Source organism: Struthio camelus, chromosome 16 (assembly GCF_040807025.1).
Source record: "Struthio camelus isolate bStrCam1 chromosome 16, bStrCam1.hap1, whole genome shotgun sequence".
Taxonomy (NCBI): Eukaryota; Metazoa; Chordata; class Aves; order Struthioniformes; family Struthionidae; genus Struthio; species Struthio camelus.
This window is the reverse complement of record NC_090957.1, coordinates 18,279,215-18,294,697: the sequence shown is the minus strand read 5'-3', so window position 1 is coordinate 18,294,697 and position 15,483 is coordinate 18,279,215. Positions and strand designations below refer to the sequence as shown.

Below are 15,483 nucleotides of genomic sequence, written 5' to 3'. Positions count from 1 at the left end.
CTTTCCATTTTTATTTTTATTTTTTTTTGGAACAGTTTTAAAATAGTTGCTGTTAAATGTATTTGCACTTTTAACTTCCTGCATGTGATTGTACATTGCAAATGTGACAAAATCAGCTTTTGCCCTGGAATGTTTGCATTCACTGTATTGCAAACTGCATGTCCTGTGTGTAAAAGTGAAGGCTTGAGCTCAGTTCGTTTTTTACCAACTGGTTTGTGTTTTATTAGTGTCACTGAACATTTTTTATCTCTCTCTTTTTCTCAGTTATTTGAATCCTAATTTTTCTCCTTTAAGGGATGGAATGCAGACATCTAAGTTACTGGAGAAATTGTAGATAAAAGCTGGAGATTCTAAGAGTTGATTCTGCTTCAAGATGAATTTTGGGATATTCAATCGATATTTTCTTAGTTACTGCTTAATGTATTACTGTTTGGTTTGATTCTGAGTACATATACGTTATTCGGCAAGGGTAATTTGTCTGACTTTTACTACAGTATGTTTCATTTTCACTTTCTTTGCCTCCTACTGTACGATAATACTTTTTTTTTTTTTTTTTTTTTTTTTACTGTTTCAAGCTGTAATGACCTCCAATGCAAATTTGGAATTCTGTTTCTTTCAGCGTTCAGAATTCCCTGTGCTGCGCATGGAGACAATTTTACATCTGCTGCTTCAAATTAATGACACTTTGCGTTTTCTACATTCCCGTGGATTTATCCACCGTTCGGTTACCTCCTATGCTATTCAAATCGTTTCTTCTGGTGAGGCAAAGTTATGCAACTTGGAATACATGATAGAGAGGTAAAGAACTGCCTCACTGTTTTCTGTGAAAGGGACGTACGCAAGTAAAGCTGAATTTAGTGCTAAATTCTGGTGGTGTGATTTAGCAGATGCCCTTGATTGCTAGGCACACCCCCTTCCTGCCTCTAGTGGGCAGTTAAAAAATTGACAGTGGGAGTTTAAAAAGTTAATTGTTACTGCTCAGGTATATTAACTTGTTTCAGGTAACGTGGCAAATTTCAAGTGGACTTGATTTTTATGTTAATTGTAAACATTTGAAAATAAAAAGTAGTAAAAGAAGCTCTTTACAGGAGTATAAAAGTACTATCATGGAGAAATAGAACCTAATCTTAGTGAACAGAGGTGCAATTCCTCTTTGAGTCACTAATTCTGCTGCTGGGCTAAAAATAATTTAAGCCCATTCTTGTTATAATGAACTTGTGCTTATGGAGACTTATGCTAAAGGGCTGAGGCTCTCACATCTCACTGAACTGCTGGTATGGTAGTTAAGAATACCCTAGGACAAGGAGAGGCTTTAGTACGTTTTTGCCTCTTTTATGAGGGACACCATTCTTTTCATTTACTTTTTCGCAGTACTTTGCTGTTGTGCAGTTGGTTTAGAAAGGCAGAAACTGACTGGTTTGATTAGACTGAAATGAGAGAGTAAAACTGGCTATAAACAAAAACTTGCCAATGGAACTGTGCTGAAAGGAGCAAAGACATCTCCTGACATCCTTGCAAACTCAATTTATCAGGAACAGCCAAGATGTGTTAATAGCTACCGTTTTTTGGACACATACAGCTTACTGTGAAATAAACAAGAATGTTAAAAAAAACTTTGCAGAGGAGGAGGAAGTCATCTCCTGTACTGAAGTATACACTGCAAAACAAATCTTGACAGGCTAGGTGGCACTCTCTTGTCTTTTGTCTCTGCTCTGAGCACACTGGCCAGACTTAAAAGGTTGGTTGTAAAAATGTTAGTGGGAGATTTAACTTTTTCTGATTTATTTTTTGAGAGTAAATTTTTGAAAGATGTTACTTTCACCAGCAGAAGTCTCTGCTATGTAGTGCCAAAATACAGTATTTATTGATTTGAAAATATTAGAGACTTTTGCAGGTCTACTTTAGACCTTCTAGGTTCATTGTTTTGGTAAATATGAGGAGAGTGGGAATAATTTAAACAACAAGAAAATGTAACAAACTCAGGTGCTTAATTCTAAAAGATATAACTTCTAGATGACTGTTCTGTTTATCCCAATATTTAACTTTTTTATACAGCAGAGATGGAGGAGAACACAGTGATCTGACGCGTATTCCTGTCCCAATCCAGCTGTATAAATGGTGCTCTCCTGAAGTAATCCTTGAAAGAGCTGTCACAGTCAAATCGGATATTTATAGCTTCTGTACGGTAATGCAGGAGGCCTTGACAGGTATATCTGTAGGTTTAGACTTTTGTCACTAGGGTAGCCCATTGAATGTGCTTAATGTGGACTCTCGTGCCCCCAAATGTCTGCTTAACTTCCTTATGTGATTGTGTAAAACCTTGCCACGATTACACAAATAGAATTAACCTTGAAGAGGAAACTTCAAGGTGAAAAAATGAATGTTAATGACAGTGGCAATAGCTAGTGAAAACTGTTATAAAACGCAATTGAAAAGTTTAAAATTGCATAACTAAAGGATGAGATTAAAGGTAGGAATTAGATGTAATTTTCTGTAGTGTTTTTCTGCCGTTTATCTTTCCCCTTGATGCAAGGACAATAAAGCATTCAGTTAATGCTTTGCAAAGTGCAAAATGAGCCTGTAGAACTTTGATCCTTTTGATCACTATGGTAACTTGGAGATGAACTTCAGGTGATTACATATATATTGACTTTGACTACTTTGACAGTGAAATAAGATAAGCAATTATCCTAAAAATTAAACCCTCTACCAGCTAGTTGAGAATGAAGAATCGAGTGTGTGGGCTATTGCATAACTGTCTACTACAGAGACTTCTGTCAGCTTCCTTGAAATCATCTACTGCTGGCACAGTACACGGGAGAAGCTGGACTAGACTGAGTGCTGGAAGCTGTAAATTATGGAACATTCAGACAGCAATACTTCTGTCTCTCTGAATTTTTGTTACTAGGATTAATATGTAGCTTGTAACATATAAAGCCTGTTATGTGTTTTGCAGAGACCCTTCCCTGGGATGGTTGTGAAGACTCAGTTATTAAGCAACTCATAAGTTTGGGACAGCATTTAGAAGCAGATGTCAGACTTCCTAAACCCTATTATGATATTGTAAAGTCAGGGCTAGAACCTAAACAGAAGAACCGTTCCATGAACCTTCAGGATATTCAGTACTTGCTGAAGAATGACTTAAAGGTGACTTCCGGGATTGTAGCCTTTCATGCTTTTAAAATGGCGCTTGGTTAATCAAGAGTTAATGTCTATTCAAATTTAGGTCATTCTGCTTAAATCTAGGTGGAAGGATTTTTTTGTGTCAAATCTGAACTTGAGAGTATCCTTCTCTGATCATGGAGACAAATCACCTTAAAACAGAAGCTGGAGGCATTGCTTTGTCAAGTGTAATTGTCTTTTATAGCATTTCTCATATTACAGGACTTGACTGAGTCTCAAGCTGGTCGTGCTGATGAAATGCCAAAAGCACAAAGGTCTGCTGTCTTAGCTGACATAAACATCTGTTTGGCATCGTCTTTTAACTACGAGAAGAGAACACTGGGATTGGAAGGAGAAGAGATAACAGAGATTGGTGAGTTTCATTTCCGCAAGATGTCACGTGTCCTTCACTTAGCGTGTCCCTCAGTGCGTGAGGGTCTCATCTTAATAATCAAAATGCAAGCACTTACAGGTTTTTGTGGCCCAGTTTGAAAATAGAAGGCTATGAGGTTTGGATTCTAGCTAGCACCCTGATTATTAACATCAATTCAAGACTGTGTGTCTAATGAGTAATTGAAGTGCAGGCACATTGTCTTCAATAGAGAGAATGAAATGCTGCTCACATAATAACTAAAATGTATGGACTCCTAAACGGGTGAAAGCAATGCGTTTGGACGTTTGGAGGAATAGCTTAACACTTAACCTCTGATTTTTTTTTTTTTTTTTTTTTTTTTTTTTCAGGCAGCTCTACTGCCCAAAGATGCTCTGTTTTTCCTGAGGAATCTGAGACTTTAGTGGATGCTGAGACACCAAGCAATGTACAGGCAGTTGCACAGGAAAAAAGCCATGATGTAGCTTCTGAACTCCAGGTGACCTGCAGTGTCAGTGATGTGGATGAGAGCCTCTGTAGCTTTGAAATGAATGAAATCTTTGCCAGTTACCCAGAATTTCATGAAGACTTTCTGGAAGAAGGCACTATGTTAGGTCATAATCTGAAGGATAAAAAAGGGCAGCAAAAAGGAGATAAGGCTACCCTCAGAGACCTATTTGCATCCCCTGGAATGCACTATGAGGAAAAGCTAGTTTATGAGGAAGGTAGCTTTTCAGAATTGGGTACAGAGTACACTACAGAAGAGGAAGAAAGGATAAGTGAGGCCTCTGAGCTGTGCAAGGGATCACAGGTGAGAGGAGATGCGGGGAAAAGAATGAGTAGTCCATCCCAAGCTGGGCAGCACATCAGCAAATGTGTACTTAATTTAAAAATTGCTCAGAGCATGTTGCAGCAGGCATCAAGTTCCCTGTGCAGCACAGAGGAGAAACTAAACAAATTAGAAAATTTTGCTGAAAAGCAAAAGCTGCTCCAGGAAATGCAAATGAATCAGACTTCTAAGCAGCTTTTTCTAGAAAGATCCTGGAACAGGTCTGATGATACTGCTCAAAATACCAATAGCCCATTTTCCAGAGCTGATCCTGTTTTATGGAAGGCCATAGGTCCGCCATCAAGTGACTATATTCCACCATTGATAACGTGTCAGGCGCGAGGAGTTTTGGGTGGAGACCGTTTCCAAGCTATTCCAAAGGCAGCTGGGGGAACGTGGGCAATCCAGAATGAGAAAGGGAAGTGCTTTCATCAGAGGAGTAAGACTAAAAACGAAGACAACCTCAGCTTCAGCACAGTGAAAAGCCTGGATGATCAAATGGACCTAGATCAAGAGGTAAAGTGTGGAGCAGGGTGACTGCATTTATCACTACCAGGTTCTTCAGTAGGATTGTGGGTAGTGAAGAGAGACATGGTTCTGGATGCTGCCCAAGGCAAAGGCAGAATCTATAGCTTTTCTGTCTTGTAAAATATGTGTATGCCAGACGCATCGTTCGTGGAATAGAACGGTCAGCTCAGTGGTGCGATAGTGTTTTTTCTTTTATTTTCACAAAATACTAGTTTTTTTTTTCCTTGCATGTATTACAGCTTTATTCTATGGTCTATGGTTTATTCTATGGATTGCTCTACTTTGAACAGTTTCATGCCTGCTTATTGTACTGATAGTTCATGACATGAAAATACTCAAAATAACTTTAAAACTGGTGTTGAATTTTTGTGTCCTGATCATCATGTTAATGTGGCCAATTTTGCATGCAGGAATGCATCATAAATACAAATGTGAAGAGTACGTATTTAAAAAGCACACACATACACACACACACACACGTACCCCTTGCTATACCTTCTGCATCTGTTGGGTTTTTTTTTTTTTTGTTAGCTCACAGTACATTGATATGTCTCGTTCTTCCTGGATCCTTAGTCTGAGCTCTAAAATTATTTTCTAGATTAGACCAGTCCCTCAGTGGGGAAAAAATCTTGTACTACAATGGAGGTAGGACTGTTAGGAAAAAGAGCAAGTAGAAAAAGGTGGGTTTTTTGTTTTGTATACTTGCTTATGGAAGCCAGAGCTGTCACTTCATAATAACTTCTAGATTGTTTTGTTTTTTTACATGTAAGTAGTTGACATGCTTAGCTCGAAGAGAATGGTAAAGAAAGAAATTTGTGCGCACATTTGCTGTGGGAATAATCTTGAGTTGCCTAAGTCCACTCGTTCCCTGTGGAACCACGTGTTGGGGCGGTCATCTTGCATACATAGGAAGTCTGCTAGAAATCCATAGCAGAGTTTTTACTGGGTTAAGGCCTGGAGCTGCCATCCTTTCACATGAGCAGTGTTACTGAAAAAAAGCCTAGGGACTACGGTTTGCATGGTCAGGTTCTTAGTGTGCCTTGTGGCTCCAGTAATAATTACCGTAAGAGTGCCTGATGTGTGCTGAGTCATGGCTTGTTGGACTCATTTCAGCAATTACTCCCACATGTATCTCAGAGATGCAAAAAAAAGTTCAACGTGCAGTGTCAGGAAGGGGATGATTCACGTTCTGCAGCAAGTGGAATTGAAGAAGAAAGGTGGTGAGTTCTGACTGTATTCACAAAAGGATTAATTCCAGCAGATTCATCTCATTACAGCCACTGTCAAAAGTGGACACATCCAGGGTTAAAGATGACATTGAATGTTTTCTCAGTAAGCCAAAAGCTATCTGTCCAATTAGGACCCTGCTGTGACTCATTGTCAGCTGCAGAGCTGACAGGGTAACTACTGCGACAGGGCAGCTGCTGTGAAGGAGTTGTGATCTGACAGATTTCAAACGCTTTTCTGCAGCGGTCTGTGGTCACCACCCAAGAACTAGAATTGGCAGAGGTAGAAACTGGGGTGATGAATGGTATCTCACTGTTTTAAAATGATTTTAAAATGTTTAAATGACTTTAATACCCAGATATATGTGTGTGTGTATATATATATATAAAATTAGGCATATGTAAATATGTGTGGAAATGAGCAGAGCTTTCAAGGGGTGGTATCAAGTAGGTGGATCCTAAACTGTGACAGTGCCTAAGGAGAGCAATTTAATAAGTTTAAAATAATACCGATGCTGGTTAGGGTGGTTCTGTTCAATTCTAAGTAGAAATACTTAAACTTTCATAGGCAGGCGTAGGAGTAGGCCCTATGTTAGGGACTGAGTGTAGAATCTGTGTCTTGCTAAACCCAGGAGCAAAGAACAAAGCATGCATTGGTTAGTCGTGTTTGCTTGTTTTTTGTCCCTACCCTCTGTAGCGAGCCACTGATCAGCTACTGACCGAATGCAAATCTGTCTAGCGCTCATTGTATATCAGTATTTAGATATGTCATTTGAAGGTAGTTGACAGTCTTTGAAAACTAGATTCTGAATTATTGCTTGTCTAGCTAATCAATAATAATTCCTGTCTGTGCTTTCTAAGCTTCTGTTAGTTCTGTTATATTCTGTTCTGTTCAATATGCTAGTTCCATTGGGTTCTTCAAGTATGTGTGCTCTGAGCCTTCTAATTAACACTGAAAAAGCTTAGTGTTTTCCTGACTTGCGAATACTTGATGCACTACACTTGTGAATAAGTTTGTTTCCTAACAATATGTTGTAGGTGCTGTCCCAAATCAACACCTGACACTTACAGCACCAAAATAAGTGAGGCGAGAAGGATGATGCAATCAGAATGGAGGAGTAAGTAAATTGGTGTGAAATAAACATTACAGTTAGCGATACTTGCTGCAGCATGGTATAATAAAACTTCATACGTTTTGTCACTTAGAGATCTATGTGCCTTAACAGCCTAATAGAGCTACAGCAATTCTTGGAGGAAAACAAGAGGAGTAGGGTCCTGTGTCTTGTTCATTCAGGGTGTGGAGTCATCACAACCACAATTTTTGGCCCTGTTCTGAGGATTTAAGGGAGGGACAGCACATAATTCAGAGTACTATAGCAATGACCACTGGATGGCAGTATAGCATGAAAAAAAAAAAATCAAATAAATGAATATTCTTATAAAGACCTGTCCAGGTGATCTTATGCAGGTTTTAAACCTTCCTTAAAAAAGAAGCGTCAAGCTCTTGTAATGAAAAAGAAATCTTCAGCCTCTAACGTTTCCGAGTCTGCAGACACCATGAAACACAGGGAAAGATTTGACAGTTTGAGTTCAGTTGTGTGGACAGGTAACTTTTTTTTTTTCTTTTCATGTAGCCGAAGTAAAGCAAATAGCCAGAAGAGTGGCTTCGGGACAGCTAGAACTCATCTCTCCGTATCCACCCAGTGAATATACATCTGAAAGTGAAGCTGAGAGTATAAAGGAAGCCTTTCAACATGTCACTGTCAGAGTCCAAAAAAGTCAAGACTGGCCAAAAGATAGGAGGTGGAAGGCAGATAACAGTGTTGAGGATCTGGGTGGTGAGGGGAGGTCTGACTCTGAGGAGAGTGATCTGGAGTCTGCATTCAAAAGTTTTGGAGGTAAGGCTGCAGGAAACAAATACGTGTTTTGTTTCTCTCCTGCTCCCACCAGATTTTAGCTTCTGTGATTTTGCTACAGGAATTGGCCATCTTTTCTCCCAGTCTTCCCCCAAAGCAGGTCAATGGGTTAGTCACTGAAGTACATAAATAATAGACTAAGCTAAGTATTGTGTTTTAATAGGTGGTTGTAGTGTCCAGTGAGCTCAGAGACCTTTCATCACTGATCATCATATCAGCATTGGAGACTCAAAGCTTTCAAATCTATGGAACGTGCTCTCCTGCCTTTATTTATTTATTTATTTTTCAATCGAACTTCAAAGCTACTTTTTGCTGTAGCACTATAATAGATAAGTGCTCTCATAACGGTTATGGATAAAGGAACAAGGAAAGCTTCACGTGTCTAGATTAATGATGTCACTGTTTAACTGTTGATATTGCTGCGTGTTCCTAACAGATCACGTAGCTTTGCTATCTTTACGCTCATTGATATTCCATCAGTGGTTCTGACCACTCAGTCAACATTATTCTCTGTATAATAATTGCATCCGTTGTGACATACTAGGGAGAAATTGCCAGTCACCATCAAAAGATGAGGAAGCAGAGTCTGGAACGGCCCGTGAAAAGAATTCAGTCATTCCTCAAGTCGAGAATCTCTCCAAAGTATGTATAGTAATCCAAGAAATCTAATTTCTGCTAGTTACCTATAAAACAATTTAGCCTAGTCTCTGCATATTACACAGTGAACTATGAAGACAAGCTAACTAGTGCTAACTTTTCAGTTGCAATCTGATTAGCAATCCTTTCCCCCCCCCCCCCCCTTTCAGTTCTATAAACCAGCAGGGTAATCTAAGCAGCAGGAACTGAGGCTGATGCAGAGTGGTCAAATTAAATATTGTTTCAAGTTGATGCAGAGTGGTCAAATTAAATATTGTCTCAAGTTGATGCAGTGTTTAACATTATTGACTAGAATGCCTATTTTTCAATAGGGAATGAAGAAAGCATCTCAAATAATAACATATTTCACAGGGGCATTCAAAGGAATTATGTTCCCCTGATTCATCTCCTGATGTGTCTGAAGAATTTTTGACTCCTGATCCTGATTATTTCCTTCCTCCTACTATTCAAGAAAACTCAGAACTAGAGGTAAAAATCACAGCCTAGACAGGAGTGAAATCTATATCAAAACTTTGGAAGTAGATAAAATCAAATGTGGCTTTATTACATTTTCTTTTGATTTGAAGAAGAGCTGCAGAAAACTGAAGAACAAAAACTTTTATACTTTTGAAAGAATATTTACAAATAAAGATTTATCTAAAAGTCAGAAAATTCTAACACTGTTCCTTTAAGAAAATGTTTCTTTTTTTTTTTTAAATTCAGGTTTGTTTACTAGGAAATCATGTATTCTGTGGAGCCATAAGATTAGACTGCTGTAGGCTGAGAAAAGTTTGAGGCTGCTGACAATCTCAGCCTTTTCTTCCTAGTTCTATCCAGCATAGTACTTCATAGTTAGAAAATAATCTGTATTCATTTCCTAAGGAAGATTTGAAACTAGTTGTATGGACTGTTCAATCCATACTGTTTGCTGTTCCTCTCAGTGGCCAGCTCTTAAAAAGTGTACGTGTCTCCCTTCTGATAACTTTGAACATCGTCCTATAGGAATTGTCCTACCCTTCACAGCTTGCCTATGAGAAATTGAATTTACTTCCTTTCATTTTCCCTTCAGACCTCAAATCCTGAAGGCAAAGTAGAAGACACCCAAGAAGTCTATGTACAGAACCCAATATCTGATGACGCTGGATCAGGTATTCCTATTAAATGTGCTCTTTCTTTTGAGGGTCTTTTAATTGCACTTATTTTTGTCAACAACATTCCTGTTAGAAAGCTGAAGCTAGATACTTTTGGGTCACTTAGTCTCTTATTCTCCATTATATTAATGAGAGTTCAGGGCCCACAGGATTTTGGAAAATGACGTTTGGGCGTGGTCGTCAGTGAAATATTGTTAAGTGCAGAGATCATATACTTGCTGTGTTTCAGTTAAAAACCTACTTGCAGCCTTTGTTGTATATTCTAGGGCTGAGTTAACACTTTCATACAACTTGCTATGGTGCTGGAAACAATTAGAGTTTAATTTATACATTAATACTCTTACTGCTTGAAGTCTCTTGAGCTTAAAAACTGTAAGAGCTGACAACATGTGTGCAAAATAATGCAAGGATCAGCATTGTTCATCTATTGTATTGCCTGTCTTACTCGGCTCAAATCTGTCAATGTTGCCGTGTTCCCCAATGCTCCAGTGGCTGACTAGCAGCTGCGGTATGTTTATGAAAACACATCTTGAAAAACATGTTTTCTCTTGACAACAACGAAGGTCACAAGAACTAAAAAATACAATAAAGTTGTAATTTCCTGTTCAATGAGTTGTGTCATTTTCTTTTGTACTTGCAAAACCTAATAACAGGGAACATTTGTTATTTGTATTCAGGAGGAAAAATATTACTCTCCAGCACAGCAGCACAGAATTCTGGCAATAACACATTAGGAGTGAATCAACTTACCCATACGCCTGTAGCCAGGTAGAGAGACTATTTTCATTGCTAGTTCAAGCATAAATTAGGTTATTAAGTATGCTGTCTTTAATTCTGCTCATATATCTAATATTCAGATAAGGTGCCAGTGGTGTTTTTTAATGATGATCCTGTATATAACATTTTCTTGCCAAGAAAACATCGAAAGGACTTTTCACGAGTCTCATGGGGCTTTGTCTTTTACTGTGTTTAGTATCTTTTTGCCTGCCTAATGAGGGAGATATACATGACTTATTTTTTCTATTTTATTACTATTCCTTTTACACTGCTATACCACAGTCTTAAACAGAGCAAAGATAATTCAAATTAGGACTTCTGTCATCAGTGTTAGATTTTGATGTGCTTCGGTACTGGAGCTCAAACGGCATGAAGATCGTGCCTTTCCCCTGCCATGGGAAGTATGCTCAGTGCAGCTTGCTGCAGATGATGTTATCCCAAGCTTGGATACTTGCCATCTCATTAGCTGTCAAACATGAGGGTTATGTCCAGTATTTCTGTAAATCTTGTATTGTTGTCATACCCAGAGATGTCAGCCAGAATCACCACCTCATGCTGCAAGAGATTCTTTCCCCTTAAAGAGATGTAGTCCTCAACATGAAGGTCTGTCAGCAGTAGTGTTCAGGCTTCTTGAGAGCTCTCCTTAGCTCATCTTTTTTGTGTTCCCCTGGAGTTATCAGTTGCTCGGTTTCCCCACAGTGGGGGAGTGAGAACTGTATTTACTGTCTGTCAGTGTCTGTACTCTCTCCCCTCCTCTAGAGGGACTGAGTTACCAGTACCAAAGGTAGGTAGGAAGTGTAAATAAATACTTGGCCTCATGGTAAAGGGTAAGGTTCTTATTTCCTCCCTTTCCTGGAGAATTGAGCTTTTGGCAGCAGGACAGAGTGCTGTTGTTGTCTGACCATCTAGCAGTAATCGGCTTTGAATCCCTCTTTGACCTTGAAGAACGATGCGATTGAGACAATAGCTTACAATGCAGGCTAGTCAAAGGATGATAAAACAGCGTAGTGATAGGTATTCACAGATTTTTATTTAGCTTCCGGTTTTATTTGGAAACTGCTGATGTCAGTTAGCGTTCTCTGTACTGGGTACAAGTGTGCAACGTGCTTAAAACTGTATTTTCGTCTAGCTCTTCTTTTCCCTGTCCTCTAAGGCTTTAAGTAAAAAGGTTTTAGGAGCTTTGGTCTATCTCAGAGGGAAGGTAGTCCTTTAAATGTATTTAGTTTCTTTTCTGTTTAAAAATATATTTCCATAATTTTCCAAGAAGATAATTAATATGAGGTCCCCCCTTTCCTCGTTCTAGTGTTGAAGCAGCACAAGAAGCGATGCTAAGGGAGCTGCAGAAAGAATGCAGAGAGAAAGATATGTAAGACTGTTTCGTACTAAAACTGCAGCAAGTTGGCTCGTTATCATTCTAGAGTTTTTCTGTTGATAAGAGAATGTGCGACAGACCAAAACTGAGAGACAATACTATTTAAAGTATTGAAATAATATTTTTTCACGATAAGTAGGGAGATTGCTATGGAAGAGCAATTGTATACCTTAGCTTTCTTTGAAATCTTTTCATATTCATAAGCAATTAACTTAGTATAATTTGGGTATACCTCTTCACGTTTAAGTATTAAGCTTCCTTGTTTCTTCTGTGCATAGTACACAGAAGAAATCAAATCATTTTAAATAGCAAATTGCTGGTGCGTAGTTACATAAATATTATTACAAAGAGAGTCTGGTGATTGTGATTCTTAGGAACAATTATCAAAATAAGTTTGTGACTTAGCTAGTAAAGTTGGTTTCTTTTTACAGACAGCTGAGATTTGGATATAATTTATTGAGTTGGTAAAAGTCAACATCTGATCATTACCTGAGAAAAACGTAAACAAGGGTATATGTGCAATAGATGTTAGTTTTCTTAGTATTTCAGTTCTGTACCTGCTTAAAAACGTTTGTCGTTTGCGTAGACATCGCTGCCTGTGCAGATACTTAGCGGTTTTGCTTTATCTGAGAAATTCTTTTAAAGGCTCATAAGACTTAGAATTAGTCTTTACTTAACAGATCTTTAGTTTTCATTAAGTCTTGGGATCTTCCTTTGGCTTTGGAAATAGTTTTTTGCCTGCTGGCTTACATTTGAAGCTCTTGCCCTTTTTGGAGGCAATTTACTGTGTTTTTTCTTATAAAAGAACTATTAAAGGGAAGAAGCTCCATAAAGGAAAGGGAAAGCTGTTAACTAACTTTTCTGTCTCTGCAAGACCACTGAAGACAGTATTCTTCTGAAAGTTCTGTGAGCAATTGTCAAAGGGAGTATCTAACTTTCTTCTGAAAAGCTAGACAAGACTGAACAAAGTGGAATTTAAAGAACCTGAAAATAGCAGAATTTAGTAATTGAAAAGTGTAAGAAGTGGATATTCTAACTGTCAGAGTGTCTTTCAATTCTTTAGATCACTGACAGATATTCAGGATTTGTCAAGTATTTCCTGTGAGCAAGAGAGCTGCTCTAAGGATATAAATTGTAAAACACCCAGAGCGAGTCATGCACCAACAAGTGTCAGCACTCCACTCAGCTCAGGTAACTGCAGAGGGGAAGGAAGGAAGGAAGGATCAATGCCTTATTTAACCTTTCTATGCCAGGAGTCAGCTCTTTCTGCCAGCACTCGCTAATGTAAAAATGGTTGGTGTGAATCATGGAAACTCCATTCATGTTGTAGCAAATGCAATAATAAGTAATTATAAGAAACGATATACCTGTGGTTTGAAATCTTTTGTTTTGGCCATGATAATTATACCTTTGTAGCTAAAAGCCTGTTTGGCTGAAAGGAATTTGACAGGTAGAACTAAAAGAATTTGCAGACAGACAGCTGGAAAAGCCAGTATCTGAAAGGTCTCTGAAAAATAAGTTACTTGCTGGTTGATGCTTACGGTAGCCTTCATAAATGGGAAGTTGACTTAGAATTTGAAAATGATATGGAGTGATGAATGTAGCTTTTTGCATTTTAAAGCCAGACAATCGCCTAGTACATTTTCAGCGCTGCTAAAGTGCTCTCAGCATTGTTGAACTTGTTAAATGTTGTTTAGGGATAATGAATTACTTTTCCACTTTCATTAATTTTGTGCAATAGAGTTGTAAAAGTTTCTCGGTTGGCAAAGTCTTAGGCTAGTAATGTCTGAGACGGAAATCCCAGGCAAAAATCTGCTAAGAGATCACTTCTGGACCGTATGTTTAGTTTCAAATTAGCTGGTATACAATGCTACTTATGCTTCTATTCAGATGTGACCAAGATATTTAAAAAAAAAAAAAAAAAATTCCAGCTTTGCCATCTTTTTTAATTCTAGAGGAAAAACTTCCAGTAGCCATTAAGAAATACAGACACTCTCATGAAATAGCTTTGGATACTTCTTGTTGGGTTTCTCAAGAGACTTCCTCTGCAGCGTCCAGAACGTTTCGTACAGCTTACAAAGAGGGAAAGAGTATTGAAATTTCCTCTGGTTCTTCAGGAGCTTGCTCGTCTGGATTGAACAAACTTGTAAGTCTAGGAAATAATACCCTTATGCCAGACAGATTTTTAAAATCTTTTTTTAAATATTTTTCGTTAAAAGAAATGTAAGACAAAATGCTATGAGTATTTAGGAATCCTGGATCTGTTGATATTACAAAGTTCTAATCGAATTCAAAGCTTCCATGTGTGCCGCAGATTTTACAAGGAGTTGACTTCCCGTCGCGCATAACGTTGAGTAGATATGTGCCACTATCAAAATGGGCTCGCCTGTCCTCCCTCCTTTCCCTGACCATAAAGAACTGCCATTTGCCTTGCATTGCATCTACTAATCTTCCAACAGCAAAATAATAAGTATCAGCAAGTTGACTGAGTAGGAAAGGTATGGGTTTTTTTTTTTGGGGGGGGGGGGGGGAGGAGAAAGGGGTTGGAGAGTTGGTCTTCTGGTGGATCAGCAGCAGGTTGCTCCTCTGAACCACTCTGAACTCTCAACTCGCTTGTGAACTCTACAGGTTTTGGATTGTGTGGAAGTGAGGGTTAAATCTGAATGAAAGTAAATATGTGTGTTTGTTAAATATGTAGGTTTTTATGTGGAACTGAAGAATTCTTAAAATTTAGTTGGGGAAGGTAAATGAGTATATAAATGAGTGATTCCTTGGGAAAGGAAATCCAGGATGGAAGCCTCCAGGTAATGAGGGTGGTTTGAGTGCACGCAAACGTTCAGAAAGCCCTTGTATTAGGGTATTAAGTTTGTCCCTTTTATTACATGCACAGGCTTGGCATAATGTTATCAACTGTGTTGCATCAAAAATCCTCTCTTGAGTTGATAGCTTTCAATGTCACTGTAGTGATTTCCAATAACCTTCTTGGAACTGAAAATATTCTGGAGCCACATTATCTTAACTGCCTTTCCAGCTGTGTATGTCTAAAATAGTTGCCTTTATGCCTTTCTTACTGTTATTTATTGATGGGGTTGTCATTTAAAGATTAAATTGGAGTTTGTTCAGCCAGAACAGTAGTGAACACGTTCGCTGTCGACAGGTCAGCTCAGCGTCTTTAACCTTGCATAGCAGACTGCTGGAATTCATTGAGCTCATTAACAGCGCTGTGCTGCCTTGACTGGCACTGTGGAGATATTGGATTATGTCATTTCTTGTCTAAAATTTCCTATGGAATTAAGTGTATGAAGCAACTGTTTCCTTTAGAGAACAGTGAGGGCTTGCCTTTGATTCTTCAAATTCTTGATTTGTAGGGGGATCTTTTGCTTTTCATGGGGGTGTCTGGCTTTAATATTTAGATTCAAAACAGAGAATGGGAACTTAGGAGATGTCAGAACTGTCCTTTCTGGGGATTCTGGTCCAATTGTCCATACAGAATGTTAAAAAGGTTAAAGTTTGTGT

At 38.5% G+C, this 15,483-nt stretch overlaps 1 protein-coding gene across 1 annotated transcript in view; it reads left to right on the top strand.

The window, feature by feature from the left end:
* The window catches only part of TEX14 (testis expressed 14, intercellular bridge forming factor), a 35,164-nt gene that overhangs the window by 9,663 nt on the left and 10,018 nt on the right, over positions 1 to 15,483 (top strand). Inside the window, exons 10-24 of the mRNA XM_068910057.1 lie at positions 620 to 798; positions 2,056 to 2,207; positions 2,957 to 3,147; positions 3,385 to 3,535; positions 3,904 to 4,877; positions 6,003 to 6,109; positions 7,154 to 7,233; positions 7,750 to 8,013; positions 8,576 to 8,673; positions 9,040 to 9,156; positions 9,737 to 9,815; positions 10,496 to 10,586; positions 11,899 to 11,961; positions 13,031 to 13,158; positions 13,923 to 14,113. Coding sequence (XP_068766158.1) covers positions 620 to 798; positions 2,056 to 2,207; positions 2,957 to 3,147; positions 3,385 to 3,535; positions 3,904 to 4,877; positions 6,003 to 6,109; positions 7,154 to 7,233; positions 7,750 to 8,013; positions 8,576 to 8,673; positions 9,040 to 9,156; positions 9,737 to 9,815; positions 10,496 to 10,586; positions 11,899 to 11,961; positions 13,031 to 13,158; positions 13,923 to 14,113 — 2,865 coding nt within the window. The remainder of the gene's footprint in view (positions 1 to 619; positions 799 to 2,055; positions 2,208 to 2,956; positions 3,148 to 3,384; positions 3,536 to 3,903; positions 4,878 to 6,002; positions 6,110 to 7,153; positions 7,234 to 7,749; positions 8,014 to 8,575; positions 8,674 to 9,039; positions 9,157 to 9,736; positions 9,816 to 10,495; positions 10,587 to 11,898; positions 11,962 to 13,030; positions 13,159 to 13,922; positions 14,114 to 15,483) is intronic.